This window comes from Dendropsophus ebraccatus, chromosome 11 (assembly GCF_027789765.1).
Source record: "Dendropsophus ebraccatus isolate aDenEbr1 chromosome 11, aDenEbr1.pat, whole genome shotgun sequence".
Lineage (NCBI taxonomy): Eukaryota > Metazoa > Chordata > Amphibia > Anura > Hylidae > Dendropsophus > Dendropsophus ebraccatus.
The window spans coordinates 18,569,346-18,585,182 of NC_091464.1; the positions used below are offsets into that span (position 1 = coordinate 18,569,346).

The following is a 15,837-nucleotide window of genomic DNA, read 5'->3' on the forward strand; positions in this document are numbered from 1 at the left end:
TGTGTGCTCCTGCCCATGTGTATGAGGGCTGTGCTCCTGCCCATGTGTATGAGGGCTGTGTGCGCTCCTGCCCATGTGTATGAGGGCTGTGTGTGCTCCTGCCCGTGTGTATGAGGGCTGTGTGTGCTCCTGCCCATGTGTATGAGGGCTGTGTGTGCTCCTGCCCATGTGTATGAGGGCTGTGCTCCTGCCCATGTGTATGAGGGCTGTGTGTGCTCCTGCCCATGTGTATGAGGGCTGTGTGTGCTCCTGCCCTTGTGTATGAGGGCTGTGTGCTCCTGCCCATGTGTATGAGGGCTGTGTGCTCCTGCCCATGTGTATGAGGGCTGTGTGCGCTCCTGCCCATGTGTATGAGGGCTGTGTGCGCTCCTGCCCATGTGTATGAGGGCTGTGTGCGCTCCTGCCCATGTGTATGAGGGCTGTGTGTGCTCCTGCCCATGTGTATGAGGGCTGTGTGTGCTCCTGCCCATGTGTATGAGGGCTGTGTGCTCCTGCCCATGTGTATGAGGGCTGTGTGCTCCTGCCCATGTGTATGAGGGCTGTGTGCGCTCCTGCCCATGTGTATGAGGGCTGTGTGCGCTCCTGCCCATGTGTATGAGGGCTGTGTGCGCTCCTGCCCATGTGTATGAGGGCTGTGTGTGCTCCTGCCCATGTGTATGAGGGCTGTGCTCCTGCCCATGTGTATGAGGGCTGTGCTCCTGCCCATGTGTATGAGGGCTGTGTGCTCCTGCCCATGTGTATGAGGGCTGTGTGCTCCTGCCCATGTGTATGAGGGCTGTGTGTGCTCCTGCCCATGTGTATGAGGGCTGTGTGTGCTCCTGCCCATGTGTATGAGGGCTGTGCTCCTGCCCATGTGTATGAGGGCTGTGTGTGCTCCTGCCCGTGTGTATGAGGGCTGTGTGCTCCTGCCCATGTGTATGAGGGCTGTGTGTGCTCCTGCCCATGTGTATGAGGGCTGTGTGTGCTCCTGCCCATGTGTATGAGGGCTGTGCTCCTGCCCATGTGTATGAGGGCTGTGCACGCTCCTGCCCATGTGTATGAGGGCTGTGTGCGCTCCTGCCCATGTGTATGAGGGCTGTGCTCCTGCCGATGTGTATAAGGGCTGTGTGTGCTCCTGCCCATGTGTATGAGGGTTGTGCGTGCTCCTGCCCATGTGTATGAGGGCTGTGCTCCTGCCCATGTGTATGAGGGCTGTGCTCCTGCCCATGTGTATGAGGGCTGTGCACGCTCCTGCCCATGTGTATGAGGGCTGTGTGCTCCTGCCCATGTGTATGAGGGCTGTGTGCTCCTGCCCATGTGTATGAGGGCTGTGTGTGCTCCTGCCCATGTGTATAAGGGCTGTGTGCTCCTGCCCATGTGTATGAGGGCTGTGCACGCTCCTGCCCGTGTGTATAAGGATGTCCATAAAGCCTGCGGGTGTCAGAGTTCCCACATCCAGACTAATTAAAGTATTTGATGTTTCTTAAAGGGGAGTTCTAGCACATTTCTATCATTTTGCTGCCAAACATAAACAAATCAGTTACGCCTACCTCTCTGGGATCTCAGATGTCGTCACTGGTGTCCTCCGCTGTCTGTAGCCGCCATTACTTCGGCTTATATCAGGAGTGACAGCCGCTCATCCAATCATTGGCCGCGGCGCTGTCCCATCTTAGTCCGTGATTGGTTGAGCAGACTGTCACTCCCAAGGTGCGCTCGTCTCATAAGTAATGGCGGCTACAGACAGCTGGGGACACTGAGTGAGCGCAGAGAGGTAAGTATAACATGTTTAAGTTTTCTTATATGGGAGCAACATGTTAAAAATATGCTAGCGCCGGAGAACCCCTTTAATGGCTGTCAAAACTTTTTAAACTTGTTCTAGCCGATATTCACAAGCTCCTTGTCACTCATCTAACGTTATTCGTTTTTAGGCTGAGCTCAAGGAATCTGCAAGGTTTTTTGTTTTTTTTTGACTGATAAAATGGCCGCCCACCCACTGGGCTCTCGACCTCGCACCGGGGATGTTTTGCAGGGCCCTGGTCAGGCTGCAGACTTCGGCTCTCTGCTTCTGTCCCGGCCTGTTCTGGAGGGCTTGGAGGCAGCTGGATTTACCAAACCTTCTCCGATTCAGAGCAAGGCCATACCGCTGGGAAGGTGCGGGTTAGGTAAGTGAGAGAGGGCAGGTGGCCCAGTGCAATAAAGGTTCCTTCAAAAATTCAAAAAAAAAAAGCAAATAAATGAATTAGTGTTGACACGTCAAAAGTTTTGATCAACCCGGGTTTGAGAAGTGCTAGAACTCTTAGAAGGGGAGGAGGAAAAAGCGAAAACGCAAAAAATGAAAATTTGCGCTGTCCACTGAATCTTTTTGGGCTTGGTCCTCAAAGGGTTAAAGCCCACTTATCTTACCCTTACTAAAAACAAGCTTGAAGGTGTAATCCAACATAAAGCTATCCTGTCTCCTATCCCCTATTTGTAAGGCTGCATCCTGACTTGTAGCACAATACAAGTGAATGGTGTCTCAAAGGAGATTTCCAGGCACTAGACACTGGTGTCCTATCCTGAGGATAGACCGTCAGTGTCTGATTGGTGGGGTGCCCCCCAGCCGATCGGCTGTTACTGCTTGCTGAGGCTCCAGCACATACACAATGACAGGGCCAGAAGTGGTGTGCTGTACATTGAGTATCAGACCCTTGGGGTAGCGTCACGTGTACAGGATCCGCAGAAGATCTGACAAAATAACTGAACACAGCCTCAAATCTGTTGCGGATCCTTTACGTGTGGACGCACCCTTGGTCTCCGTTCACACGATGCAAAACTGGCGGAATTCTGCGGCGGAAAATCCTTCCATGACAGCCTATGGGAGGCTCGCATAGACTGTCATTATGACATGGAGGGTGGCGGGATTCTCCGCTGCGGAATTCCACTAGTTTTGGTGAACGGGATTATCCAGGATTAAAAGAAAAACGGCTAATTTCTTGCAAAAACTGCGCCACCCCTGTCCTCAGGTTGTGTGTGGTATTACAATTCTGTTTCATTCACTTTAATAGAACAGAGCTGCAAACCCAACACCCAAACAGGTGCTTTTTCTGTGTCCATTGGACATTACATGGATAGACAGTGTATAAAAGCAGACACGAATATAATTTACATCATAAGAAAAAAAACTCTTAACGATTACATTTTTTTCTCATTTTAGATTTAATCGTTCAGGCTAAGTCGGGCACTGGAAAAACATGCGTCTTCTCCACAGTGGCCTTAGACTCTTTGATTCTGGAAAATATTGCAACTCAGGTATTCTTATTTATTCATGTATTCTCATGTTGTCATCTTCACTATCCATTGAGTTAAAGGGGCACTCAGGAGGAAAACAAAAAAATTTTCTCTGACTGCTTACATGGTTATGTGGCTCTGTATATAGCGAGACTATCCATACCTAACTAGTTGTTCAAGATGACAAACACCAAAAATGTTTTATGTTGCTGCTCTGAAGTGTCATAGAGGCGTGGTCAGGGCACTGAGGTGACACTGAGCTCAGTTGCCCCTAGCAACCAATCAGATTCCACCTTTCATTTTCAAAAGAGTCTGTGAGGAATGAAAGGTGGAATCTGATTGGTTGCTAGGGGCAACTGAGCCTGTTTCACTTTACACCATGTTTGATAAATCTCCCCCATCATTTCTAGCTGACAGTTTCCCTTTAAGTGTGTACTTGTTTTTGTTTTCTTTTTTTGTAGATTTTGGTGCTGGCTCCGACAAGAGAAATTGCAGTTCAAATTCATTCAGTTATAATATCCATAGGGAGTCGCATGGAGGGCTTGGAGTGCCATGTGTTCATAGGAGGGACACCCCTGCCACAGGACAAAACACGGCTGAAGAAGTGTCACATAGCTGTGGGCTCACCCGGTAATCACCTTTTCTAGTGTTCTAAAAAATGATTCTATGCCAAATATCTTAGTGTCACTGTCGTATTTTTAATTTTTTTTTTTTTTTTTGCAGAAATCAATAGTTCAGGTGATTTTAAGAAACTTTGTAGTTGGGTTTATTAGGCAAATATGCCATTATCTGCATTCAAAAAGACTTTCCCCAGGTTCCCTCCTCTCTCTCATTCACTGCTTATTATCAGGAAATCTCGATTCTTTGACATCAGATGTGCCCTGTGTAATCTATGGAGAGGGGAGGGGGGAGGAGGGAGATTATTTGGCAGCAGAGAACAAAGGATCACACAGCAGGAGCTGTGTGAAATCCAGTATTCTGAGGTCAGAGAGGTCAGTGCTGACTTTAGAGGAGATAGCGAGGTGATGTAGCTGTAAATTAACTTTGTTGTCCTGTTTTGGTGCCTCATCTCCCCCCACCCCTCCCCTCTCCATAAGAGAACCATGAAGACAGGGGGGAGTGCTTCAAACTGCTTTTCATGATAAAAATGCATTTTTTAGCTAATAAACCCAATTACTAAGTTTCTTAAAATCGCCTGTACTATTGATTTCTGCTAAAAAATAAAATAAAAGAAACGACAGCGGCACTTTAAAGGGACCCTGTGACATTTAATGTGTCACCTGATGTATGTTATCTAGTTGGTTTATGGTTTTATTAGATAAGATTCAGTGTAATTAGAGATGAGCGCAAGCTGCATTTGACTAGCAGTGACTGCAGAAGTTGGATGCAGCCCTACGGAGTCCTTGAAGCATGGCTACAGCCTATAGGCGGTAGCCATGTTTCCCAGACAGCCTTATGGCTCCATCCAAATTCTTCAGTCACTGTTAGTTGGGGCTTGTTGTGGGTTCTGAGGAAAAAAACAGGGAGTGTTGTATTTGTGCAGAACCAGATTGGGTGGGGTTTGAAACTCATTTACTTATTTACTTCTATTAAAAAAATCTTAAGTCTTCCAGTACTTATCAGCTGCTGTATGTCCCACAGGAAGTGGTGTATTCTCTCCAGTCTGACACAGTGCTCTCTGCTGCCACCGCTATCCATGTCAGGAACTGTTAAGATCAGTAGCAAATCCCCACAGGAAAACCTCTCCTGCTCTCCAGACTGTAAAGAATACATCGCTTACATCAGGACATACAGCAGCTGATAAGGATTGGAAGACTCGAGAATTAACTTACAAATATATGGTACTTTCTGGCACAAGTTGATTTGAAAGAAAACAGAGTGATGGCCTCTGGGTGCTGCCTCCAGGTAGAGACTGAACAGAGAGCAGGGTCAGGATCAGTGAAACGTCCAAGCTCACTTTGTTCCTCTGTTTCCATAACGCTTGGTATCCCCATACATCTCACATTAGTGGCATATTCTTTGGCCGTTGTCAGCTCTTTGGGCTTGTGGAAGTACAGCAGTCTCTTCAATGTTTACTCCAGCTCATACGTGCAGTCGCAGTACTTTTTGTGGCAGTGGTGAAGGGGTAAAGGAACAACATGGCAGTACATGACACTGCTGATACTCATAGTATGATCACTGCAGGTGTGAGCACTTTTGAATATATAAGTTTCTGCATCTCTCACAAGGTGGTCATTCATGTCCCACACCGCTGATACAGTTATATAGCTGTTGGGTCACAGAGACACATGGTACCTTTCATATATCTGTGCTTCCAGAACATAGAAAGGTGCTTTTTTTTCCAACTCTAATCTGTAATTTTTTTATTTTCTTTTTCGTGTGTGTGTTTTTAAAAAAAATATATTTTATTTGCATTTTCCAAATAAACCAAAACAGATCAATACAAAAGGTGCTTTTATTCTTCAAGTTAAAGGGGGGGTGCAGTGTAAAACATTTTTTCCCAAAATTACACACATTACAAAGTTATACAACATTGTAATGTGAGTTATTTAAGTGAATGGCCCCCTTCCCCATCTCTCTCCCCCCCCCCGACCGTGGACTGGGAAGTGTGATACAGTATACCAGCTGCTTAGCCGCGATTGGCTGAGCATAACGTGTTTGTCCCAAGATGGCGGTCGGGGTTGACAGTGATTCAGTGAGTAAACTGTATTACACTTCCGGTCCACAGTCTGGGGGGGGGGGACATGGGGAAGGGGGCCATTCACTTAAATAATCTTTGTATATCTTTGTAATGTCTGTCATTTAGTGAAAAAATGTTTTACACCACACTACTCCTTTAAGTGTCACTAAGGCTTTCCCAGGATCCTGCTCTCCCGAGGGCTGTAACACCTCCTCCCCTTCCATCCCTGCCAGCATATACTGGCCCATTAGATGCCAGTCGTACACTCCCCCTCCCCCTCTGTGGATACACGCAGTGAATGTTTCCTGGTATTCTTGCTAAGCGTACATAATAAAGTTGACTGTAGCCTAAGATGCCCCTGTTTCTTCAGTGCCCATTGTTAATGTTGCTAATCTGTAAGTTGCCTACTGTTCTCTCAGTCATAGTGCTGATGTCTCCTGAGAAGTAACACAAATGTTCGCTGCTCCCCTCCATCCTCTCCGTAAGCGCCTGCACTGGGAGCTCCGGATTGTTTGGAATCGGCTGGCTGATGGCTGCCGTCCATTCCTGGCTTAGGAGACTATCTGCTTTTAATTATGTGTAAAAATAAACTCTGTCTTATTCTGCCAGGCGGCGTTTGCCAGTCTGGGCTTACACGAGAATTTCAATATTTTATCTTCTCCCTGATGCAGGCCGAATAAAGCAATTAATAGAACTTGGCTTTCTGAACACATCCAGCATTCGCCTATTTATTCTTGATGAAGCCGACAAACTGTTAGAAGAGGGAAGCTTCCAGGAGCAGATCAAGTAAGAAGCTGCACAGTCAGCCAGTCACTGACTGTGCTATAGCAGGTGTATGGTGTGCAGCCGGCCACTAGGGGCACAAAGGGGGCGCTTTGTATGGCGGCCAATCTCCTAGAATGAAGATTTGTTGTTTGGATATTGGATAGAAATAACCATTCAGATGCCTTTTGTATTAAGACGGTATTGCAATATTCAAACCTGCTTTCCTAAAAGGGATATTCCACTCCAACATAATTTTTTAAATGTTGCTGCTCATGGTGAGACTAATAATTACTTCCATACTTTTTATTATCTATTTAGTTCTCTTGCCCCAGTTCTGAGCTGCTGCTTTCTGCTGAAGACACAAAAATCAGTGTGTGAGCTTTTCTCTGTCTCTTCCTCCTCCCGCCCCCTTTCTTCTGAGACGGCTGATGTAAACAAGTCCCTGACTGGCTGTAACTTTGTAGCTTCTTTGTAATGCTGGGAGGATTAATCTGAAGTCAAGTTGCTGATGAACTCACTGTGATTAACCCTCCCAGCATTACAAAGAAGCTCTAAAGTTGCAGAAAGGGAAATGTTTACATCGGGGGAGGAGGGGGAGATAGAGAAAAGCTCACACACCGTTTTTGGTGTCTTCAGCAGAAAGCAGCAGATGTGAACTGGGGAAAGGAGACTGAATAGATAATAACATAACAAGTATAGAATGAATTGTTACCATAGGCAGCAACATATCAAAAGTTATGTTTGAGCGGAATACTTATTTAAGGGTTTGTTTCCCTTTTGGCCTTCTCACATTAAAAGGGGTACTCTGAAGAAAAAAAGTTATACAGATTTGGAAATTACTTCTATTTAAAAATCTTCAGTCTTCCAACTTATCAGCTGCTGTATGTCCTGCAGAAAGTGGTGTATTCTTTCCAGTCTGACACAGTGCTCTCTGCTGCCACTTCTGTCCATGTCAGGAACGGTCCAGAGCAGTGGCAAATCCCTATAGAAAACCTCTCCTGCTCTGGACCGTTCCTGACATGGACAGAGGTGGCAGCAGAGAGCCCTGTGTCAGACTGGAAAGAATACACCACTTCCTGCAGGACATACAGCAGCTGATAAGTCCTGGAAAACTGGAGATTTTTAAATAGAAGTAATTTACAAATCTGTATAACTTTCTGGCACCAGTTGATTATTATTTTTTTTCCTCTGTGGTATTCCTTTAATATTGTGTGTGTGTTTTTCCCTTTATCAGTTGGATTTACTCATCTCTTCCGGCCAACAAGCAGATGTTGGCCGTTTCAGCCACATACCCAGAATCTTTAGCCAAAGCACTTACCAGGTATATGAGGGAGCCGACATTTGTCAGGCTGAATGTCACTGACCCCAGCCTTATAGGTGTGTATCATTTCATAGAAAAGAAACTCAAGTAATATCCATATTGTATAGGAGCTGACATTTGTCTTTTTTCAATAGGGTTAAAGCAGTATTATAAGGTGGTGAATTCCCATCCTCTTCCACACAAGACGTTTGAAGAGAAGGTCCAGCACTTACTAGAATTGTTCAGTAGGGTTCCCTTTAACCAGGCCTTGGTATTCTCCAATTTGCATAGCAGGTAACCATATTCCTCATGCGTGCGTGCAACATGTGCTGCTTATTATAGGGAAATCAAGGATAGAACTGTTTTATTTTTGTTTTCTTCACACAGTTTTTAATTGGATATTTACTCTGCACTGTCTAGATACGTATGGCAGGTTTTTTTTTAATTATTTTTTAAATTTTATTTAAAGGAGAAGTCTGACCATTTTTTCAAGATCTGGCAGATGCCAGGAGCGGAGGGGAATTTGATCAGGAGTTTGATCTTAACTCTCCCGTTCCTGTGGCACCGGCTTCTGGACACCCACTGGCCTCCGGCATCTCCGGGGTGTACACAGTTGACCTGGCCGATGGACTGTTGATGGACAACGCTCCAGTCATTGATTGGCTGAGCGGACAGTCCATCAGCCGGCCCAGGCATTTTCCCCTCCCCCAACTTGGGGGGGATCTCAATTGGGGGGGGGGGGGGGGAGGCCGAGGCCAGTTTCACCGCTCACCACAGGCACGGGGGGGAGATAAGTTCCTACCCCTGATCTAATTTTCCCCTGCCGGCTGCCAGATTTTAAAGATTGCCTGACTGTTTGTGTTATTAGCTGGGGGGCCCCCAGAAGAGGGCATGGGTTGATTGTATTGTTCTAATTTTCAGTTATTCCAATTTAATTTTTAGGGCCCAACACCTCTCTGATGTTCTCACAGCCAAGGGATTTCCAGCTGTTTGTATATCTGGTAAGTCAATGTGTAAATGTACTATAATATTAAAGAGGTTTCTGCTTCCCGATGCTCACTTCCTGAGATTTCATGTCTCGCAAGTAAGGCTTCCAAGACGTTGGGACTAAGTCACATTCATCTCGTGTGGGCAAAGCTATGCCTGCATCTAAGGTCGAATAGCTGCACTCTGTCTCTGATATTAAAACACATTTCACACAAGAGTTAGCCCCTACCCCACCCATGGAGGTCTCAGATGGGAGGGAGGGCGGGAATGTTTTGTCCCCAGAGAGCAGAAGGCTTTAGCTGTCTTCTACTCCCCATGCAACCCCTTTAAAGCTGTCCATTTGTATCACAGATTTCACTTTTTTCCACTTCATTATTGTCTTCTTCTTTCTTGCAGGCAGTATGAACCAAAACCAAAGACTTGATGCTATGGCCAAACTGAAGCAGTATCATTGCCGTGTCCTGATCTCTACTGATCTTGTAAGTTTCTTGCCAATGTTTTCATGCTATCAGAGCTTCTCAGTTTGGCATTGACTGGTGGATTGACTATTTTAAGGCCCTTTTACACAGACCGATCATCGCTGACAGGCTTTCCTAAGAACACTCCTACAGCCGATAAGTCTGTGTAAAAGTGTCAGAGATCATTTTTCGTGCGTCCGTAAAATTCCTTCATATGATCATGGTATATTTTTATATGTTTTCCCTTACATTAGACATCACGTGGTATCGATGCAGAGAAAGTTAATTTGGTTATAAATCTGGATGTACCACACGACTGGGAGACGTACATGCACCGGATTGGAAGAGCTGGACGGTTTGGTAATCTGCTTATTGTCAGCTTTATATATATATATATATATATATATATATATATATATATATATATATATACACACATACACATGTAATCTCCATATGACACAGAACAGTAGGTGCAGAATAGTTCTAAATCTGTACTAAATGAGTCATACTCATAGTTTAGTTTTTTTTTTTTTTCTTTTTATCCCATAGTATTTAATCATCAATGTAAGCCTCCAGTTACAGAAAAGTTTTAGTAAGAGAAGCCTGTTTACAATATATTCCATTTTCAGGCCACAGTCGTCTTTCTGTATTCTGCAGTGGAGCATTGGTTTGTAGAAGATAACATGCTGCCTCCTAGACTTCTGAACCCACCAGACACATCTGTTTGCAGCTCAGCTCTAAAGCCCTAAGATATGTACCTGACCACCATCCATACATGCTGAAGGGGTGTCTGGCATGTGTTTATTACTAAATGAAGACAAGGTCAAGTGATGTTGCAAATAGGCTTCTCTTAGGGCCGTATTACACAGAACGATTATCTGCCGAATCAGGCTGATTCGGGTAGATATCGCTGGGTAATAAAGACAACAATCAGCTGAGGAACCGATCATCCAATGATCAGCTGATCGAGGTCATTCTACATGTTTAATAATCATGGGCCGGTGGCCATGCATCGCTGCGTTTAATAGTGATGCGCAGCTGATGTTTGAGTAAAGAAAATAATGATGTATATTTACCTGTCCTTGTTCTCCCGGTGTCCTCCAGCCTTGTCTGTGGATTCCTCTCTTGCTACAGCTCAAACTTCTGGTCCTGTCTCTGAAGTGACAGGCCACTCAGCCAATCACTGACCGTGGTGCTGTCCCGTCTTGGCCAGTGATTGGCTGCTGGAGGGCACAGGGGGAACGCGGACAGGTAGGTATACGTCTCTGCGGATAGCATTTTTATTGTGACAGGTTCCCTTAAAGTACAGTTTTTGGAGTTGTAGTTAAGCATGTTTTTGGAGTTGATTGTATCCACACTTGAAAAAATTAGAAAAGGTGATCTAATGGTACGTCTCTGCTGTCTCAGGAACCTATGGACTTTCTGTCTCTTATTGCTGTCGGGGAGAAGAAGAGAATTTGATGATGTCAATAGCTCAGAAGTGCAACCTCCAGCTGCTCCCTCTACCCGGTAAATGTGATTATGGGGCTGATTTTTGATCATATATACAGGACATTGGTGCAGACTTGGTGTGATCTTTATGAAAAAAAGCAACAATTGGCAGCACCCCTGTGCCTTTGTTCACATTGTTGGTTGCATGCTGCATATGGCTAAAGTACAGACAAAAAACAAAAGGTGCAATAGCGACCTACAGGTGCAAGTGCTTACCATACATATTCCCCCAGCGTACACATGGTAAAAACCTGCTCCGTATATATTAAAAAGGAGGATTTTAGCAAACCATTTGATCAAACAGAGTGTACTATGTCACCAAGTTAAGTTGTCCTCAGAGACATGGAGCTATGGGATTTTTAAGACCCAAAAACTACTGCCCCTGCTAAGAACACTACCCTAGAGCGGGATGAGCATGTACTATCCTTAAAGATTAGAGATGAGCGCAACTCCAGCATGCTCAAGTCCGATCATTTGGCATTTGAGTATCGGTGGCTGAAGAAGTCGGTTACCACCTAAGGCCTATGACTGTATGTAGGTTTTCCTGGACTCCCTAGGGCTGCATCCATCATCTTCAGACACCGGTACTCACACGCTGAACGCTCAGACTCAGGCATGCTCCAGTTTCCCTCATCTCTAATGAAGATGAATGGAGAACCAAGTCTATGTCTCTACCATTCATTGTCGGGACTGTGGGCTATGCAGACAAATAGACAATTATCACTACAACTTTGTACCTACTGTATTTTCCGGCGTATAAGACGGCCCCTGACTTTTAAGAAGATTGTCAGGGGTTCGCCTTATATACGCTGGAAAATGTTACCCCCTGCATGCGGTCAGGCAGGGGTTAACTGCAGCTAAATTAAAAAAACAAACAAACATTTAACTCACCTGGGGCCCATTCCCGGCATCGGTGCGCCTCCCGTACCATCCCCGGCGCAGGCAGTGTGACGGAGATTGCTGAACCTATTCCTGACAGCCAAGTGTCTCATCGGAGAGGCTCGGAGACGCTCTGCTGCCAGGAGAGCTTCGAGAGAATGAGAGAGGCTTCGGGAACTTCCGGCGCCTCTCTCATTCTCCCGAAGCACTCCCGGCAGCTGAGCCTCTCCGATGAGACACTCGGCTGCCCGGGAGAGGTTCGATGATCTCTGGCGCAGGTAGTGTACGTCACACTGTCTGCGCCGGGAACGGTACGGGAGGGGCGCCGATACCGGGAACGGGCCCCAGGTGAGTTAAATATATATATATTTTTTTGTGTAGTGGTCACCCTATACGGTGGGGATGCGGCCATTTTTGAGCCCCCCCACCATATGGGGCGACCATACTCTGTGTATAAAACGACCCCCAACTTCTAAGAAGAGTTTTCAGGCTTAAAAAGTTGTCTTATACGCCAGAAAATACGTTAGGTGATATGTTCTGTTGACATTCACACATTCCTAAGTACTTTATTCCATCTCCACTCTTCACATGTTAAAATTTTCTCCCATATTTCCATCTTTTAAGTAACATGTAACTTTTGTGCACAGAGCCGATTCCAGACGGACTCATGGAGGAAGCCTGTGACTGGAATGTAGAGATAATGTCGGTGAAGAACACTCCTCAAGCTGTAACGTCCGAAACTAAAACCGATGATTCTACTAGAACACAAAATCTAGGCATGAATACTTTACCAGAACCGGGCACAAGCCAGAAAATTTCCAAAAATACTCAAGTTAAGCAAAAGAAAGTCTCTAAAAAGAAGTCTACAGAAAAGGAAAATCAGCAAGAAAGGATGCATGTAGAGACTGCTAGCTTGCCGAAGAAACCCTCTGATACCAGTAAACCTAAAAAGACTGTAGAAGGCGTGGGGAGCGAGAGCAAAATCCAACAGGGACCAGATCATTCCCTGCCTAAAATCCCAAGTTTATCTTCTTTTAAACGTCCTGTGGTTTGCACATCATCTTTTGCTGAGCTTGTTGAAGATTACGAGCAGTTTATTAAGGAAGGCTTAGAGAAACACGTGGAAGTCATCCGTGTTTACACAGACAGTGGGAGTCATGCCGAGAGGCTCGCTTCTGAAAGCCTAGACAAAGAGGACAGCTCGATAGACATGCCCTCCGATGCTGTAGACACTTCAGAACCGTGTAACCTGAGTGTGAATTCTAGTGATGGAAGTTATAGCTCCTCCAGCTCCTTATCAGAGAGTGAAGACACTAGCGAGGAATCCAGGCATTCACAAGAGAAACTGGAGACCAAGGAAGGGTTAAACTCTTACCCAGATCTCCCAGCTGAAAGGACAGATGGTGTCCATGTTTGCCAATCGAACGTAGATGACTATCCAGCGCCTTCGGCAAGCTTGGTCAAAGCTGATTGTTATGTTGGAAAAGATGTGATGGTTAGCAATCCCAAAAAGCTTAGGAAACGGGAGAAGAAAGTAACCAAGCTGTCCAGAAGAGAACTGTGTCAGGAAGGCCAGGATGACATGTATCAGCTGGACTATATGAACGCCGGTGCCTTTCCTTATGGTACCATGAGCTATGCCGATTACTGGCGATCCTATTATCAGGCCTGGCAGAACTACCACTCTGCTGTCTCTGGCTCTTATTACAGAAATGTTTACAAGTGCTCCAACTGGATGTCGGCGTACCACATGCACTCCGTTTACCTTCACGAGATGCTAAAGCCTTGATGCCTCTTAATTATTGTTGCGCAGATCTGTCAAAATGTTCCAGATCGGCAACGCTATCTGAACCCGAACACTCAGCGTTTGATTCCTGGATGCCTAGAGACTTCTGGAAAACATGAATACAGCCATAGGCCATAGGCTGTGTCTGTTATCCAGGACTACATAGGGCTGTGCCTCCAACCTCTGCAGTCGCGGAAAATCAAACGAGTTCGGATAACATTGACGATCTGGAACATTTTGACAGATCCCCTCGACGCTACTCTTAATAGACGTACTCATTTCAATCACAGAAACCTCTCTACATTTACTGTATCTTGTTCTCCAAAACTGGACCAGAAAGAACTTGTGATGTTGCTACTGGTGTCAATGTCCCGTGCATGATTTGGAAAGTCATTAACCTATAGCAGAATGTTCTATTAATCTTGCCCTTCTCCGGCTGGAACGGTCCATGCGCACCCATTATGTGCTTAAGAGGAGCTGCTAGTTCTGTAAAGAGTGCCTTTCTCTAATACTAAATGAGCACTAAACCTTATGAAATTTTTCAGAAATTAAAGAGGACCTAAAAGTAAAGGGAAGAATAAAATAATAAAAAATAAAAAGTTATATACCCCCTAGTGGTTATTCCCCACTGAAACTATGTTCCAAGTGATTGGCTAAGCAGCCAGGTGTCAAGACATCACCAGGAAGTTGTATCTTCCCGGCACCATTGGTAGTGCAGCGATGGGATGGGGATAGCGGGCACATCAGTAGTCTCCAGTAGCTTCTCCTCACCTCACCATTACAGATGAGCAAACCTCAAGCACTCTGGGGTTTGTACAAACCTTGGACGTTCTGCATTTGCTTACTGGTGGGTGCTGAAGTTGGTTGCCGCCTTAGGGAGTCCTGGAAAACATGGATATGGCCTTAGGGCAGCATCCAACTACTTCAGCTACAGTATTCACATGCAGAGCGTTCTGGTTCGGACAAACCCGAGCTCGCTTATACTTACTCGCCAACTATTCCCAAACAGGGAGAAATCTATTAATCAAGGTGAATGGGGAGAGGAGAGGTCACCAGGAAGCTTCCTGATGACTTGGAGTTCAGGGAGCATGAAAGTGATGGCAACAGGTTTCCTTTAACCCTTAGGCTATGTTCACACAACGTATATTTTTGTAAAAGTATGGCAGTTGTTGTTTGCAACAACAGCCGTGCCTAATACGAAAATATACGTTACCTTGACTTCTATGGAATCCCGGACGGAGTGTATACACATAGTATATGTTCCGGACGGGATTCCTAGCAGCGCCGTAGAAAACTGACGTGTCAGTTTTCTGCAGCCGCTATTCAGTTAATAGCGGCTGTAGAAAACCCTGTCAGCGCACACTATGGAGCGAGCGGCTCCGGCCGTACGCTCCGTAGTATGAAGTGGGGAGTTCTGATGTGGCGCGCACGGATGCGCCCGCATCAGAACTCTGCGGCGCTAGAGATCATCCGACCGGGTCACGGAAAGGCCGGTCTCATACATAGTGTGAACATAGCCGTATAGAGCTTCATAACAGGCACTTATGGTTATGATGAAAAGGTAATGTTCAACTTTGCAACCAATTCTCTATATATTTTTTTTTTTTTAAAGAAAATCTACCTTGATTTAAAGTATTGCCCAAAATTTTAGTTTTTTCTTTCTGCCATTTGGCCCAAAAACCTGCAGTTTTTTTTTTTTAAAAAACAACTGCCATTTTTGGGATTATAAACAGCTGAAAAAAAAAATCTTAACGGGAATGGGAACTGCGGATATAAAGTGTTTTTTTTTTTCTGTAGTGAAGACCATATGTGAATTTGTCCTAATTTTTTCTGACTCATTGGAGCAAGAAAATAGTTGGTTGCAAAGATACATACCCTCGTAAGTCTGGTAGCCTAAATGGTGCTCTACGTTTATTGTTTCTGCGCTGAAGTGGGAAGACTACCGGGTAGTATACATTTTTGGACTGGAACATAATGTATCCATGTAATGGTTATTTATGCTCTTGGTCAAAGTAAAAAAATTCTTGTTTATATGAATATATATTGTTACGGAACATGCCAATGATGGTGGCCATCAATAAACCACATTTCCATGTTTACGCCTTGGTCTTTGTTTTTCTGCACAAGCATGCACTGAAGAAAGTCAGTCTGTAAGTGCTGCCATCAGGCTGAAAAGTAAAAACCTGATGGTTTTATAGAAAGTCAGAGAGACATTGAATCAGTGGGATCTGGCAGAAAATAA

The 15,837-nt window shown here is 45.2% G+C and overlaps 1 protein-coding gene across 1 annotated transcript; it reads left to right on the forward strand.

Moving 5' to 3' along the window:
- The first annotated feature begins 1,911 nt into the window (after positions 1-1,911).
- On the forward strand, positions 1,912-14,209 carry DDX20 (DEAD-box helicase 20). Its single transcript, XM_069945513.1, has 11 exons — positions 1,912-2,141; positions 3,173-3,267; positions 3,708-3,876; positions 6,598-6,712; positions 7,926-8,068; positions 8,147-8,285; positions 8,934-8,992; positions 9,375-9,457; positions 9,691-9,796; positions 10,847-10,948; positions 12,457-14,209. Exons 1-11 carry the CDS (start codon positions 1,958-1,960, stop codon positions 13,596-13,598), a joined length of 2,337 nt encoding a protein of 778 aa, XP_069801614.1. The 5' UTR covers positions 1,912-1,957; the 3' UTR covers positions 13,599-14,209.
- Positions 14,210-15,837: the final 1,628 nt, after the last annotated feature.

Coding starts and splice junctions, on each gene's coding strand:
- DDX20 (XM_069945513.1), top strand. CDS start 1,958: ATGGCCGCCCACCCACTGGGCTCTCGACCTCGCACCGGGGATGTTTTG. Junction 9,458..9,690: donor TCCTGATCTCTACTGATCTT/GTAAGTTTCTTG, acceptor CCCTTACATTAG/ACATCACGTGGTATCGATGC. Junction 10,949..12,456: donor CCAGCTGCTCCCTCTACCCG/GTAAATGTGATT, acceptor TTTTGTGCACAG/AGCCGATTCCAGACGGACTC.